At 39.1% G+C, this 17,186-nt stretch overlaps 1 protein-coding gene across 8 annotated transcripts in view; it reads right to left on the bottom strand.

The window, feature by feature from the left end:
* The window catches only part of PCDH15 (protocadherin related 15), a 725,853-nt gene that overhangs the window by 141,921 nt on the left and 566,746 nt on the right, over positions 1 to 17,186 (bottom strand). For all 8 annotated transcript variants that reach the window (XM_052799247.1, XM_052799249.1, XM_052799246.1 and 5 more), the window contains one exon: positions 3,898 to 4,026. In XM_052799247.1, coding sequence (XP_052655207.1) covers positions 3,898 to 4,026 — 129 coding nt within the window. The remainder of the gene's footprint in view (positions 1 to 3,897; positions 4,027 to 17,186) is intronic.

The following is a 17,186-nucleotide window of genomic DNA, read 5'->3' as shown; positions in this document are numbered from 1 at the left end:
TTCATTCCACTTTTTTACCTCCTATGCACCTGGTATTGATAAATAGTACACTGTACAATGCAAATCATTCAGATGCCCTGTCTTCAGCAGGACCTCAGCTGTTATAGACTGCAATAGAGAATAGGGTGCCTGAATTTCATTTTCAAGTTTCCCATTTGAAGCTTTTTGTTTCCTGTTGGTCCTTTGTAGAGAACTTCATGCAGTAATTCTCCTCCTGTCTTGCTGGGCGATCCCCATGATCAGACATGAAAGAGCAGCAGGGAATCTAATACACCTCCGACTGTCCCAATTTAGACAACACTGTGTAAAATAAAAGGGATTTGAAATACATCCGCTACACTTCCAGCCTTATCCTTTCTAGCTTTTGTTCTTTTAATCTTCAGTATGCTCCTCAAATCCCCACAGGCAGCACTCATTTGCCAGTGCCTTCAGGAACTCCAGCTGGCAGACAAAGAGCCATCAAGAGTGGCGGAGAGTGAGAGCACTTCAGAGTGTGAAAACTGCCTCCCTGCCCGGAATAAGCCCTCCCCTCCTCGACAGAAAATCTTTCGTTGCCCTTGTTCTATGTCTCCTTGGGAAACAAATTCCCAAGCGTTACCTAAGCCCTTATGGGAATCCCTGTTTAAGTCCAACTTTCCCACTCAAAACAAAGTAGAGCACAGAAATCTCTTGTCTGTGGCAGGAGTTATTCATGGGAGTGTTTGACCTAATTGCTTTATATCCCAAATTGCTTAAAACCTTACCTGTATTAGGGGAGAGGGAACAAAAGGAGGGTATGAATGTGACTCGTCACTTGTTTAGAATAGATGAGCAGACAAGAGACATGAAGTTTTGCAGTCTCAGGAGATGAAAGAAAGAGAAAGCCCATGTAGAAAGTCAAGAATAGGAAAAACATTTCAGTAGCTGTTCGCATGTTATCCGGGCTATTTCTAACACTTTAATATAGGTACTAATAAATTTGTTACAGCTTTACCTTTCTACTTATTGACATCACAGAATATATCCCCAGACTACCAGCATTACTATCATGTCAACTGGCAATTATAAAAAAAAATTAAAACATAAATAACAATAATAGTAGCCGCTGCTAATAATAAAACCATATAATAATTGATGTTGGTGGATCTTGCATGAGTAAAATAATGGATTTCACTATAAAATACATTCAAATAGTAAGCTGGTTAGAAACAAAACAGATTTGATTGGGAGGCACCTCTGGAGGTTGTTTGATCAATCCTTCAGCATCCAGGTCATTACTTGTGTCTTATTTCCTTAAGCAGGCCATAACTTTATCATCTTCTACTGTGGGTAGTGCTTTCTTCCCCCAGACTGGCACTGGGCTCAGGCAGCTGATGATCCTGATGCCAAACCTTACCAGTAAAAAAACCTGAGGCATCAAAGCAGTTGAGTACCTTTTCCATATCCTTCGTCACTATGTTCCCTGCGTCAGTGAGCAGCAGGGCCCATATCTTCTTGGGTCTTAAGATAAAAATCTCTTGCTGTATTTTTTCCCCACACAAAATGGGAAGCCAACATTCAAAAGAGAAAGGGACACCACAAAACCTGTTTGTTTATTTTTTTCAATCACCTATATCACTGCTTACTCAGGTTTCTGTTTGAAATGAATATAGTAAAACACATTCTGAAAAGCAGGCTTGCCAGTCAGTGGCTTAATTCTTGGTAGTGAAAACACATGACATAAGGGCTACCTTCTTTTACCAGGCTATTTTCATCTAAAATAGGCCTGTGTATTTGTACCACATTACAGCTTCTATACAAAAGGTATTCCCATAGAAACCTGTCCCATACGTACTGTGGTTCTAAGGTACTGTGAAGCATAACACCACAACAAAAGCTATTTCAGTTTTTAAAAAAGAACATCCTGAAACAACATAGCTACACCTATATGTTCATCATTCTTATTTCAATAATCTCACTGGAGACAGAAAATATTCCAGATGCCCAGATCACTCTCTTCTATACTATCTATTTTCATTTGTGAATATGAAACAGTAGAAACTGCATCCAGTATTCGTGCTATAAAGAGAAAGCTTTTTCCATCCAGATACTGGGAATTAGGACTGGTGATAAACATGACAATAAATGATATAACCAGTTTCTGTCATTCTACAACTAGGAATAAGCTATCACAAAGCTTCAAAAAATATTTTCATTTCAACACAACTTAGAAATTATACTAATTCATAAGATAGTGAGGCTCTGTTGCAATAACTTGTTTTATTTTATAGTTCCCTCTAAACTAAAAATAGACCCAATCTAGTGTTTGAGAAGATTATTGCACCTTGAGGGCACCCAGCAAAACACAAAATGGATTTTAAAGGTATGTGGTACTGATTTGAAATATCACGTCTGTACATTTTAGGATGCAAAATGAAAAATGACCACATAAGATGAACACAATGACAAAAACCAAAGCTATAACTTACTGATTTATGGAAACTGATTTAATTGCAGGGATCCTAATTTCTGTATGTCCAAGGCTTCAAAACAGCCTTTGACATGGCTGGTATTTCAGTCTAGCATAACAAAACTAAGCTTTAGGAAAACTGTAATCTTCATCAATGCTGACAAAAGTTATTTCCCTTGAAGATTACACCTGAGCTTGGACAGCTTCAGAGCAGTACCCACCTTTAATGATATCAGATTATACAGCAAGCAGAGCATAGACATATGTAGAACCACTTCTGTATAAGTACAAATGAAACTGTGCTGAAGAAGCCTACAAAACCTAAAATACAGCTTGAATGAAATAAAACTCCGTGAATAAGTAACAAAATTGGAAGGAAACACAAACCTATCCCAAAGAAGCATTTTTTCAATTTATAAATACCAGAAAACAACCGAAGTCCACTCAAAAAGAACACAAAATTAACAAGAAAGATGATGGACAAGAAACACTGATGGATGTCTTACTGAATAATATAAATTTGGAAAGAAACATGGTTAGTATGTTTATATGCTACCCAGTATGGTTCCCATGCTACCCAAAACATCCTATTTCTTCTGAAGGTACTGCTAATACAGTAGGTAGAGAGCTCCCATTTTCTATTGATACGGTTGCTACCGGGAAGAAAGGCAAATTTTCCACCTAAATTCCTGAAAAAAAGGTGCTTCCAAATTAATCTTTTACCTATCAGCTCATACTGCATCCAACCTTTGTGCTAACCCATCATCAAAAAAAAAAAATGAAACATTACATTCAACTACTAGTTGAAAAAAAATAATTCATACTTTCTTCTTTCACCTGATGTTAGGAAAAACTGACTTTGCCAAAAGAAGTGATGTATGCTTCAAGTGACTGAATCTGCATTGGGTAGTCCAGAAGACCCATATATGTTATAAAAATTTACACAGCTTCAAATCACTCAAATTAACAATACCCCAAGCACCATCTATTTTTGTGACAGTTAATCTATTATTTCAGTCATCAGTTTGTTTTTCCCCTTAGTGGCCTTAAATTTTCTGTATGTGTGACAAATTTTTATATATATATATATATGTGTCACTTGTTCAGTATGTTAGAAAAACACTTTAAAAGAAATCACTTAGAGTATAAAAACATGGTGATAATGTTGTAACACTGTAAATCTGTTATAAGCAAGCTTTTATAGTGGTGTGCCTTCAAAAACAGTTTTTTTAATGTGCTATTTTTAAATGAAAAAGCCTTTTCAGCTATTAAGCATAGAGAATAAGGAAATCAATTCTTTGATGACTTTGTTGACATAAATATATCTGACAATAGACAGTTTGCATTTAAACCTAAGACATTTTGATGTGAGTTTGCCTTAGGTACAATTATTTTGTGCTCTTCCCTAATCGCCTGGATAATTTGGGTAATAAAATATACAGTTTAACTCTGCACAGTTAATAACTTACCCTTACTTGACCAACAAAAGCATTGGCTTCCTCTTCCTGTACAGACAGGTTTTTAGGTAGAAACATATCAAAAACTGGTCCGTTGTCATTTACATCCGTCACCACTATATTAACAGTAGCAGTTGAGGTCTACAGAGAAAGATAACATTATGAACAAATTATCTTTATTTTACAATTTCACAGATGACAGCTGATCAGCAACCTTACTGCTATATATTAGACCCATCCAGTACAGAATCAGAAGTAAACAGATTATCAATTTTTTTTTCACATGTTTTTGTGAAACAGGGAGCATTATTCATTTGAAGAGTTTATTTTTACCTTTCTTATAAGACCAAACAGGCTTGAGAGTGAATAATATATTAGAGATGCACAAAGGACATCACATATCTTTTTTCTTATATGGTATTTTAAGGATCTTCCATTCTGAGTGGGGAAAAAAGCTAGAAATATCAAAATTTGCCAGAACTATAAATTTGGAAATAAATTAATGATTTTACTGATCAAAATATGCTACTGTGATGATTAGCTTAAATGATTAGTCAGCCTCTTAGCTGGCACAATCATGCTACCACAGCTCCATGGTGAGCTCAGCAGGCCTTAGCTCAGAGATGTCTGTATCATCCTTCACCCACATCATGCTGACGTGCTATTAAGCATTAGCACATCAACTTTAACATAGAGAGGTGCCTAGTGGGAACTGCATAATTAACTATATTTAACACACATCAATTTTCCACAAAATATGTCTGTGCTTCCTACTGAAATTTTCTATCCAAATCAAAGCAATTGGAGAGTGAAATACTTTGTTTGCGGATCTTCACAGCTTGAGTCAGATCCCTTTTCACTGGTCCTATATACTGAGTGTTTCAGACACAAAGCACCACATTGGATGAGGGGATTGAGTGCACCCTCAGCAAGTTTGCAGACGACACCAAGTTGGGAGGCAGGGTCGATCTGCTTGAGGGTAGGAAGGCTCTACAGAGAGATCTGGACAGGCTGGATCGGTGGGCTGAGGCCAATCGTATGAAGTTCAACAAGGCCAAGTGCCGGGTCCTGCACTTCGGTCACGGCAACCCCATGCAGCGCTACAGGCTTGGGGAAGAGTGGCTGGAAAGCTGCCCGGCAGAGAAAGACCTGGGGGTGCTGGTTGACAGCCGGCTGAATATGAGCCAGCAGTGTGCCCAGGTGGCCAAGAAGGCCAATGGCATCCTAGCCTGTATCAGAAATAGTGTGGCCAGCAGGAGCAGGGAGGTGGTTGTTCCCCTGTACTCGGCACTGGTGAGGCCGCACCTCGAGTACTGTGTTCAGTTTTGGGCCCCTCACTACAGGAAAGACATTGAGTTGCTGGAGCGTGTTCAGAGGAGGGCAACCAAGTTGGTGAGGGGCCTGGAGCACAAGTCTTATGAGGAGCGGCTGAGGGAACTGGGGCTGTTCAGTCTAGAAAAGAGGAGGCTGAGGGGAGACCTTATCGCTCTCTGCAACTACCTGAAAGGGGGTTGTAGTGAGGTGGGTGTTGGTCTCTTCTGTCAGGTGGCTGGAGATAGGACAAGAGGAAATGGCCTCAAGTTGAGGCAAGGGAGATCTAGGTTAGATATTAGGAAAAATTTTTTTACTGAGAGGGTTGTCAAACATTGGAATGGGCTGCCCAGGGAAGTGGTTGAGTCACCATCCCTGGAGATATTCAAAAAGCAAGTGGACAGGGTACTCCAGGGCATGGTTTAGTGGGCATGGTTAATGGTTGGACTTGATGATCTTGAAGGTCTTTTCCAACCGAAATGATTCTATGATTCTATGATTATTGTATTTAATACGTTATTGTAGTTAATGCATTATTGTATTTTAAATCAATTCAACAAATGCTAACACCTTTGCTATCAGAGATACTTTTATTCCATAAATTCAAATCCAGCACAGCAGCAAGTACCACTGAGAACTGTAGCTTCAGGTTTGTTACAGTTTAAGATCATATTAGAAACATCAGCTAACACTAGTTACTTCATGCAGTTAGTTATTTCAGAATATGCCTAAGCATTGGCATCTCTTCTCTGTTTCTCAAGTTTAACAGTTTCACATTGAGGTGAAGTACCTCAATTTGAGCCTCATGAATTTAAACATTGTGGCAAGAGCAACAAAAACATGCCTTTGTTTTATACCCTATAAATATAACTACAGAAGAGCTTAGGCTAATAACGCAAGTTTCTGTGGTCTGTGACACGGGTTGCAAAGAGAAGGAATGAACAGTACTCTTAATCCACCAGAGAAAAGAGAAGCCCTACTAGGCAAAAACCATGGTAAGGGAAGATTGAAATTATGCACGAGGAAAGCCTTTCATCGCAAGAACAGAGAAGCACAGGCACAGACATTGCAGGGAGGCTATAGCATCTTCCCCAGGAGCAAGACGCATTAGTATCTGGCATGACCAATAGCAGTGTAAACTGATGCCGATGCTGTGGTGGAGCAGTGGATGGGCAGGCTAACCTGGTATTATAACACAGTGTCATTAGTTTATCAATGCTTCCTTCAGTGTTTCATTCAGTTCATATGAAAAGAAAATAAAATTATCTTATTCTATAAATACAGCCTGTTAGACAAGTACACTAAGGGAGATAGATGCTAGAAAGAAAAACGTGTGAAGTTTAACACTGATGCCTTATTGCTGCAGATTGCTAATGCTGGCTGTCCAGACTCTGTTTTGTACTGTTCCCCCAGTGACAGTAATATTTGTAACGATGTCTATGCTGCAGCCACTGCCACTGTGAAGTGCAGCGTAAAAATCAAACACAGCGTATTAAATCAGCTTTCCTGTGCAGTATCTAGATGCCTTCTGATACTGAACTACTTTGCATCAAGCTACATTAGGGGAAATCTCTATGACATTACAGTCACAGCAATTACACAGTGCAGATGTAGCCCCTGAAAAAGTCCCTTGCTTTAGGCACAAGACTAACCAACCTGTTAGAAAGTGGCACCTCACAGGTTTCATAAAGAAACCTGTAACCATCCTCCCTTAAAAACCAAAAAGAGTCTGAATATAAACCCGCGTCTTTGTGTGCCTTTTCTGAACCATCTTCTGGTGCAGTACCTCCCATGTAACAAACCTCAAGCAGTTTTACATCCTCATAGGTACCCACAGTAACTGTCCACAATAAATGCAGAATACCGTCTAATTTTTATTAAGGGGCAAGCTCCTATCTGCCACATGGGAAAAGCACTTGCAAAGGACAACTAATGTACTCACTATCTTAATAGCATTTGGTCATGCTTTCATTGCTGCCTCGCCAGTTCAATCTGATAACTTACTCTCTGCAGGAGAGATCCTGTAACAGGTCAATCTCCTTCACCTTCCAAATCCTCAGACTTGGCAGGTGGCCCAGTCACCAGCATTGGAGTCAGCTGCCTCTTTTCACAGCTTTAAATGCAGCTGGTGCATTTGCACAGTGTCCCACGTATTCACTGAGGTGCTACCTGTGCTAGCAGGCTTCCTTAGCAATCCTTCTTGATAGCAGCACAGCAAAGAGCAGATCCCAAACACACACAAGTAGCAGAAATAATATCCATGCACAACAGACCTTTTTCAGAGTGAGAGTTTTTCTACAGTTTTTGTACGGAGGCAAATGCAGAAAACAGATCTGTTCAACAATAAGCGCCATACAATTACTACTTAATACTTAAAAAGTAATGAACACAGAATATTTTGAAACAAACAAGAAGATGCTTTCAGGCTGGCTTCTTATATTTGCTTATGCTCAGTTATTTGCTAATTGTTTCTGAAACTGCCATTCCTGCATTCAATTTATGTAAAGAAAATGTACTTTACAATTTATGCATCACTGTCAACACAAAACACACTCCGGAATGTTTGCTCTGATGATGTGCACTGAATGTAAATCCATCTTCCGAAGCTAACTTGATTCCACAGAATGCAGGGTAATAAAAAGTCTTAGATTTAATAAACTGAGAGAAATATAGCATAAAAAACATTGGCTTAAGACAGTGAGTAGTTCTTATTTTGAAAATATTTCTTTTCCATTCAAAAGAATTTTAATGGGATGTGTCTGATAATCTGGGGCTGTTTACTTCTGATGATGCTCAATCAACCCACAGCAGCTCTCAGAACAGCCACCAAAACATAGCTTTGCATCTGATAACTTCTGAAGCAAGTGCTGAAAGTAAAACCACTGCTGTGAGTTACTTACAGGTCTAACTTTTGTACGTAAGTGCATGTTAATGGCCGGGCTCATGTACTTTAGATAAAGACAGCAACACGTTATGAGGAACTCTTATGAGCACTTCTAAATGACAGTGTTTTTCTAAACCCAAGCAGCTCTCTGCTCTGGAAGCATGCTATTAACAACATGACCCTGCAGCAATACTTTTACATCTTGAACAAAAAAGGGAACTTTTCTTCTTTTCAAGCCTTCTTGAAACCCAGTCATTATAATATTATTAGAAATACAGAGCTTACTGAAATACTGGATTAAGTCTAGAAGGGGTCATTTGAAGTATCAAAGGAGCCTCAGGTTTCACCTAAGAGGAGACAGTGGAGGCAGCAGTGAATGCTGAGCTCTGCTTAATATAACCTGGATTTTAAGATGAATTTTAAGATACTTTTCAACATCTTTATCGATAATGTAGAGAAGGTAATGAAGCACACTCTCAAGTTTCCAGGAGACACCAAACTAGAGGTAACAGTATGCTGGAGGGCAGAGCTGCCATTCAGAAGGACTGGGCCAGCTGAGAAATGGGTCAACAGGAACCCTATGAAATTCAGCAAGGACAAATGCCCAGTCCTGCCCCTGGGAAGGACAAGCCCCTTGCAGGGACCTGGGCCAGGGCCTGCCTAGCTGGGAGCAGCTCTGCAGCCAAGGCCTGCGAGTGTCAGCAAACAGGGAGTGGAGCAGGAGCAGCTGCGTGCCCTGGCAGCAACACGGGCCAGCAGCTCATGGGCTGTATGGACAGGGGACCAGCCTGGAGATCCAAGGAACAGATTATCCCCTCTGCTCAGCACTCAGAAGACCACACCTAGGTACTTAGATAGTGTCAGGAGACAAAACTTGTGTAAACTGAAACAAGAGAGGTTCAGACTGGACATAAGGAATTGCTTCTCCCCATGAGGACAAAAATGAGAGCATCTCAGCATGATGAAGCAAAAGAGTTTTCTATAGACTGTGCTCACATTATAGACAGGTACTGGGAACCTGCTCTCAGCACTCCCTGGATAAGAACATCTTTACGTTTATCTTTTTGATGCCTTTGTATCATTTGATAGGGGTTACCTGAAAAATGCAACAAATCAACTACCAGCCTGACTTGTGTATGTGAACCGTGAAAGCTTTCTTGAGCTATTCTATAGGTTATTCTGTAACACAGGACAGGACTTGACACTGGTGCTGAGGGATTCCAGGACAGACTAACCCCCCAGACTAACAAGAATTGGAAACATTGTAAAGTTTTTACTTGGCCTAGTTTTGCAAGAAAAAAAGGAAGTTTGCGGGGATTTTGTAAGAAGGGAGAGAGAGAGGCAGAGAAGAGACATTTGGAATTGTTTCCCAACTCTTCCGTTATTTGAGAATTTTCAGTATTTTTCAAACTGATGGCAATACTTCTACTCATCTTAAGCATCCTACCTTACCCGCCAGCCAACACAGCCACACAGAATAGTGTTCCAGTTGTTACTGAGTTTCAAGTCATACTTAAACTTTCACTTATGAATTAAAAAAGCAATATTTTGGCAAAGGAATAATATTTTATTGAGATGCCAAACAGGAAAATTATTTTATAAAATTAAATTTTCTGTTCTTCCTAAACTTCCAAGGGTACTAAAGTAAGATCCTGTAATAAGACCAACATTTCAAATAATCCTCATTTTTTTATTAGTCACAATTTAGCAAACTATCAAAAGCAGATGAATTCAGTGGCAGGATGGATCACCAAGAGGAGCATTCAGAACAAACTGTGTTACTAGCAATGTCCCTGTGTTCTCTTCCTTTAAATCAGGAACAACAAACGCTGAAACTGAGAAAGAATATGGGAATACTCAAAAATCTTGCTATTTCATCTGAATACAGGAAATATTTGTTATCCCACTGATGGAGCAATGCCAACCTTTTACAAGAAATGGTAGCCAGTTGGCTACCATTATTTCTTTGAGATGCATAGAGCAGCAGTTCTGCCATTAATGTCAGAAACTGCTATAATCAAAGATTATTTAATAAAATCAACATTTTTATATCCCCATTAGATGGCTCCAAAGATTTGCTTAAGCTCTCTGCAAGCCAAAGCTTAAGACTGACGTGCTATTCTGAAATAGCCTTTATTAGACAACTAGAATAAATTACAGTGGTTTATTCAGAACTGCAGCATGGAGCAAGCAGTATTGGTAACATCATGATCATCTGTCCTGTGGATAATGTAAAACGTCACCAGCAACACTAAAATCACATTGACTAAGTAGTCATTGCCTAGAAGTTAAGTCCAGGGCTAGCCATAACCTCTTTTCAGTCTGTCACTGGAACAGAAAATAAGAAAGCAAGTAGACTGTGGGTCATACCCTTTCTTACAGCAGCCAAGTAACTATCTGGCACACTAGTCAACAGGCGAGAAGGACCACAGGTAGTGAATGCATGCTTTGGGGATAAAAAGTGCACTGCAGAGAGGATAAAAGTAAACACACTGAGAAAGGATCACTATATTTCATATGAAGCTCAGTTTCTTGTACTGTTAGAGAAGCCTACCATTTCTTATTACCATTTTCAACTGCAGTTAGCAGTTGCTGCCTGAGATTGCTCCCACAGTCACATAATCCCCACTTCATTTTCTGTGTCACTAGCTTAAACTCTACCACCAAGGAAACCTCCAGCACACAGACAGAGAGGTGGTGATGCTTTTAACTTTGTCACAACTCATCACATCAGAATTTTTAAGTCAGTAATAAAGAACATGAAGAGCTATAAGAGTAATTCTTGTCTTGGACTATCAAAGCAGCAAAAATTATATTTAAAGACAAGTTCAGACTGGGTGCCCATTTACATCTGCAAAGCCAGCTTTCTTGTTTTGTTAGTGGGGAAAAAAAAGATAGCTGCATTGGACATCTCAGCCTCAAGGTTCAAAAAAAGATTTAATTTCTCTTTATTTACTGGTTCTCATACTTCAAGTGCTGTAACATATATCTGGAACCTATGTCCCAGCTCCCTACAAAATTACTGTCCTCTTTGGCTCTAGTCTTGTACCACTGCAAGGTGACCTGCATATAGCAGAGTAAAATTACATCAATGCTTAGAATTACCAGCAGCACGAAGCAGATTTTTCCTTGCAAAGCTTGGGGAAAATGAATAGAAAGATGATGATTGAAGAAAACACTTTTGAAGAAAATCAGTTGCAGCTAGAATCTTTTAATTTCCTCCCTTGATTGTATACATGCTATTTTGTTCATTACATACTTCAGAATGAAAGCAAATAGTTTCACAAATTTCTTAAGGAATTATGAAAAGTTGCAGTGTTTTGCAGAGCATCCTAAAAGAGACAGTAAAACAGCACTCGCTCATGAAACAGAGCTGCTGTTTTGCTAAAGCTCTTGGTATATGTTTAATTACCACTAAAAGTCTTTAAACGAACTTGAGTGGTTCCCCAAAGTAATGAGAGACACACCTAATTCACAACTGGTTTTGTATATCAACTGAATGGATACTCCTCATGCAAATACCAAGGTAATACAGTAAGGGTAAGAAACTGCCTTGGCTGTTTTAAAACTAGGCATTTCTACAAAAGATTTGTCAAATATGGTTTGGAAAGGAGTGTTGAAGCTATTACTGGAAATTCACGCAGGGAAAAAAGTAGTAGAGCCTCATATCAGGCATTTCCTATTTATTACTGAAGAAAACCGTGTTTACTTCTCTTTTATAATAAACATAAGTCAAACAAAAGATCAACAGCTGCAATTTATAGCTTTCTTAGGGCCACTAAAATAGTTCTTACATATATAATTCTTCCCTAAGCAATAAATGTAACATTTACATCGCATCCACAAGTATCTTTTGTCCTAAGTATGCCAGGCCCTGATAAATGTTATGGATGATAAATTTGAAGGAAATTTCACTTGTGACTTATTTTATTTGTACCCTGCCATTTAAATTGAAGTTGGGAATTGATGAGAGCATTCTGTGCCTTGGAGAGGAAACACTCCTAGCTCTGATGTCAAGCAAGTTTATTAATTTAGACAAACTCCAAGACAAACGCTATCGTCTCTAGATACAACTAGTTTGCAAATAATAAGATCTGAGGCAAAGCCCAAGGTCTTATTTGGTCAAAAAAGAAACTGTAAATAATGCTTCTGATCTACATATCAGGACTTATCTATATTCAATTCAAGAAAACTACACTTAAATTACGATATCCAAAATAATAGCTATTCTTTACCAAACAGGGGAAACAGCTGCTCAGATCTTAAGATACTGGCAGTGATAAGGACCAGGATAAAATATACATAAACTATATAACAGGTAAATTGCCATGCTGTCCAAGTTCAGTGCTCCAGGAGAAAGACAGCCTGAAGAGTGGTGTTGCTAATGGGAATCTAATATTGATTGGTAGTGGGGGATGACAATGAAGTGCCAAAGTCAGAAAAAGTGATGGGTAAATATGCACAACGGGTTATGGCCTTGTTCACTAACCTTTTTGAATGCACAGAAGCTGCATAACCACAACAAACAATGTCCACCGGGCCATGGGGAAGGGGAAGCATGTTATTCTTTTCCGTTCTGTTCCTATCAGCAAGGCTGCAAGCCTCAGGTATTTTCAGACCTTGTTTCCTTCCAGTGTAGGGCATGAGAACTTTAAAAGTGGTATCTACTGACCCTCTACACCTCTCCAAGTTAAAAAGAAGAAATGGCCAGCTGGACCGCAAAGAAATTTAGGAGAGAGAAGAGACTGAGGCTGAAGGGAAAGACAAGGCTGGAGCTTGTCAGTAATTACACTAATGAAAAAAGATCAGAAAAAGCCTGGGGAGGAGACAAAGAGAAAAGCTGTCAAACACACGAAAATAAATCCCCAAAACTAAAACTTCATGCATCCAGAAAGAAAATACAGAAGATGAGAACTTCTGCGGGAAATGAAGAGAAAATCATTACATTCAAGAAATGTCCTTGACAAACACATGGGACTGATGGGATAGGTCTCAACTGTTATGCCAGTCACCAGCCATGTAACAGCCAGGGCTCCAACCATTTGTGGAAGAGAAAGAGTTCTGATCTGCTGTCCAAGCAGATCGCAATATCACAGGAATGAAACATTACTGTTTCTATGGGATGAACCAGCAGTAGTAGCTGGTAGCTTATATCCCAAGGTATATAACTCAGGCTAAACCACCCAAATTTAGAGCATACTGTGTGCTACACATCACCTAACATAGTTGGAGGCTAACGTCCATAGTAGGCTATGTGTGTCATGCAGCCTGGCAGAGACAAAGCTGTGGAAAAATGGGTCTGCATCTAAACTAAAAGCTCAGGATTCAGTGTCTTAGCCACAAATGGATGAAGCTGTGGCATGTCTACCAATGTCTTTATATCAATAAACCAAACCCGAGAACTTCAAGACAGGTGAGGAACGAGGGCTGCCAGAGCCTTCAGCTGCAATTCTCCTAGCCTTCTTGCACAGGTTATCTATTTACTTGGAACTGGAGACTTCACTGCTGTTATAAAAGAACAGAGGTTCCTGCTAACCTGCAAGATCTGTCTGAAAGGCACGCTCAGCTACAGAGGGGTTCAGGGCAAGGAGCTTTGCGTTTCTGCTCTTGGGCTCTCTAACTTTGCAGGTACAGTGCTGGCTGAAAAACAGCCTGCCCAACTTATGTTTTCCAGTCTAACAAGAATTCATGACCATGGTATTTACTGTCATGACTGTGGTATTACTGAATATACACAATAACATAATGTATAGTCAATCTTACACTATACATTACTGTTATTGTGAACTCTGCTGCAAGATCTATTTTAACATAGTTCTACTTAAGCTTATTTATTACGGGATACAAAACGCTTCAATAATCCTTAGTGCAGAACTGTTTCTCACCTTAAAATAATTAAAGTCGTCTTTCAAAACAGAATTACAATCTGCCCAAAATCTTTGATTGAAAACTGTGCTCAATCTATTTCTTTATGAGGATTACTTAAATCACCACTTCCTTGTTAGCATTTGTAATCAAAGACTTTATGGGGAATATTATCCATGCAATGCAAGCAGACAAGTTGCACAAACACTGGAAGTTTGGGAGTCTCCTAAATCTCACCCTAATAAAAGAGCTGCTGCACAGAGAAAAGCCTTCTCTCACAAAAGAGGAAATCAAGCTGGACAATTCTTCTCATGCAAACTGAAATTTACAGATCAGCTGAGATTTTTAAGGCTTTCTCACATGAAGTACATAACTTGTCAGGAAAATAGTAATGGGCAGTGTTTCTCTTTAGTTACAGTTTGCATTGTTGAAAAGAAAGTAACTTGAGGAGTTGCTCTTTAGAGGAAGAGGTATAAAATCATTTATCTGTTTATATTGTTCCTTTTCATATATTTAAGAACTATTCCTTCCCACTGCACCAACAGATCAAAATAAATGTGCTACATTAAGACAGTATTAAAGTTCCACAGTATGAACAGATTTCATTAATTCTATTTTTTTTTTTTTGCAACCTTGTTTTACTGATTACAAAAAGGTCAGTTAAGTAGAAGCCTTTTTCAATACAAGCCTTTTTGTACACAAAATCTCTGTTCAGTGATTATTTACTGAAAGAGGTGTGCATGCTTTATTCTTGATAGATAATGGAACTGATATGGAGCAGATACAGGTAATACTTGCCAGAGTAACAAAAAAATTATTGTAATTAATTAATTCTCTGTATGTTATTCAAGTACTAAATCTTTGTCTAAATTACCTTGATTTAGTGCTACCTGTTTGCTCTGAGGAAGGTAATTAATTGAAGTGTCATGGGAGATAGATGCTCTACGTTATTAATGATCTTCTAAGATGACTGAAATAGCCATGTCTAACTTACATGATGAAACACAATGCACTGAAATAAGGCTACTCATGGTTTGCTCAGTGGATTAATACCCTCTTGAAATGTTGGTCTGCTCCAATCAAGAACGAGACAGTAAGGAGGAATATAGCATGGTACCTGTGTCTACACAAAGCACACCAGTGTGCCTCAGGGCCCCTGGGTCAGAGAGACTATTAGGTTGCCCTGCTCCGACACATCTTTGTCTAGGATCAAGAATACAATGGTATTTATTCTACTTTCATTTACAGCCTGTGGCAATTATTTAGCTAGATCATAAGGTGAGCAAACGCTAGTTTTCAACTGTTGGCCCTTCTGAGGGCATTGTTGTGGCAGAGAGACTACCGTGACCTTCTACAAGCATACTTCTGCATACTGTAGCCAGGAACATGATTTTCAGAGTTTCTCAATTCTAAGCCCCACCGATTTAAGCTCCTGTACCGAGTATAGTGCAAACCCATGAACATTTTAGCCACACTTAAAGGTTAAACATTACAGTGTCACCCTTTTATGCATCAGACATCAGAGTGGAATTTGGAATCCGGTGCTGGGTACCCAGAATGACATATAGAAAACACACACACAAAAAAAAAGACTTTAAATGTCTCCAAAAATGCCAATTCTATCCCTGCATTTGGCACCCAGCTGCTCTGGGCCAGCCCAGACCACTGAGAAAACAGTTCTCTTGGATGTCTTTCTAAGGGTCACCTGATAGTACCTTGCTTCTGTCTCCTCAGGAAACATGGCCCCCAAACCAGTTTTGGGGTCTGCAATGCTAGAATTATTCCAATTTTTTCATGAAGAGTTCATTGCAAAAGAAATGGGCACAGTCCGAGATTAACGGGCAAGATCTTGGATTCATGGCTTTCAGAGAAACCCTCCCAGTGGTAGGTAGCCTCTAACCTTTCCTATCCAGCGAATCTCAGACTATACCCTGAACTTCAAAACAGCAGATGGACAACAGCTTCTTCTGGACTTCCAAAGTAGTTTAGCAGCCTAGTGGTTGAGTCTTCTAAGACATACAAAAGAATCTGAACCCTGTCAGTATTTTCTGAGTACCACAAAGCGACTGTGAGAAGGGACATCAATGTTGTTGCTCTCCTTCAGCCACACTAAAAAGGCAGGCTGTAGCTGCCTGGGAGGGCTGGGAGCACCCCCTGGATGACTGACAATTTTTAAGGAATACCTAATTACTAACTCACAAATGGCTTTGTAACCTAGGCACTGAGCTGCTCTGTTTTGCCAAGACTTGGGCACAAACACACTTCTGAAGTGCTGGGTGAATATTTTCAGGACTAGACATTTGTATTTGGACATTTGAATTCTGCTTAAATCACACAATACACACCAAGACAATACAACGGAGCTTCCTGTTTTATCTATATAAATGAACAGACACATACACGTTCACACAAGCCAAAAATAAATAGCATAGAAGGTTCTTTCTTTCTTCTAACAAGTCATGCATATTTGTTTCTAACTTCTGCCTCTGAAATGCAAAGATGTGAATTCTTGTCTTGAAATCCCATCCAAATGCACCACAATTTGTGAAAACAATTTGAGCTTGATATATTTTTTCATTTGCGTGTCATTCTTTTGCCCATCTACGACCAAGTCTCTTTACTAGGGAAATAAAAAATATTTTCATGACTACTCGATTAATGCATACTTAATTGTTTGTTGTGTCATACTGTTAACAGTGCTGGGTAGTAAGTTATGTTATTCCAAGATCAGAGAAAAACCACAAGCCTGTTAATGCTCCAGGTTATAACTCAGAGCAACAATAATTTGGAAAGCATAGTTGAGCATTTTAAACAATCAAGAGCATTATAAGGCATGCAAAAGTGATGAAACTGTGTCAGCCAGGCCACACCACTAAATGAAAAGCTGTATTGCTTGTTGAAGGCATAAGTAGCTCTTTATTAATTTTGATGGAATAAGCAGTCCCCAAAAGTCAAAAGGTGTCAACATGACTATCACCACACAACATTAGGCACTTAAATAAGCCTTGGGTCTTAGAATACAGAAACCTCAACTACTTAGTGCCACAGTAACACTGTTAAAAGTCTCTTAGATCCTTTATTAATGACACAGAAAAAGGAGCAGGAAAAAAAAATACCATTAAAACACCAAAAATTTAAGGTGTGTGGGACCACAGACTTTTCAAATGCAAAAATGTGTTCAATGGACTTCATAGATGATGATGGAGAACAGTTAGTTTTCTCTAGAGAACATTGGGGATCA

This window comes from Harpia harpyja, chromosome 10 (genome assembly GCF_026419915.1).
Source record: "Harpia harpyja isolate bHarHar1 chromosome 10, bHarHar1 primary haplotype, whole genome shotgun sequence".
In the NCBI taxonomy this organism is placed as follows: Eukaryota; Metazoa; Chordata; class Aves; order Accipitriformes; family Accipitridae; genus Harpia; species Harpia harpyja.
This window is presented reverse-complemented; position numbering and strand designations above follow the sequence as displayed.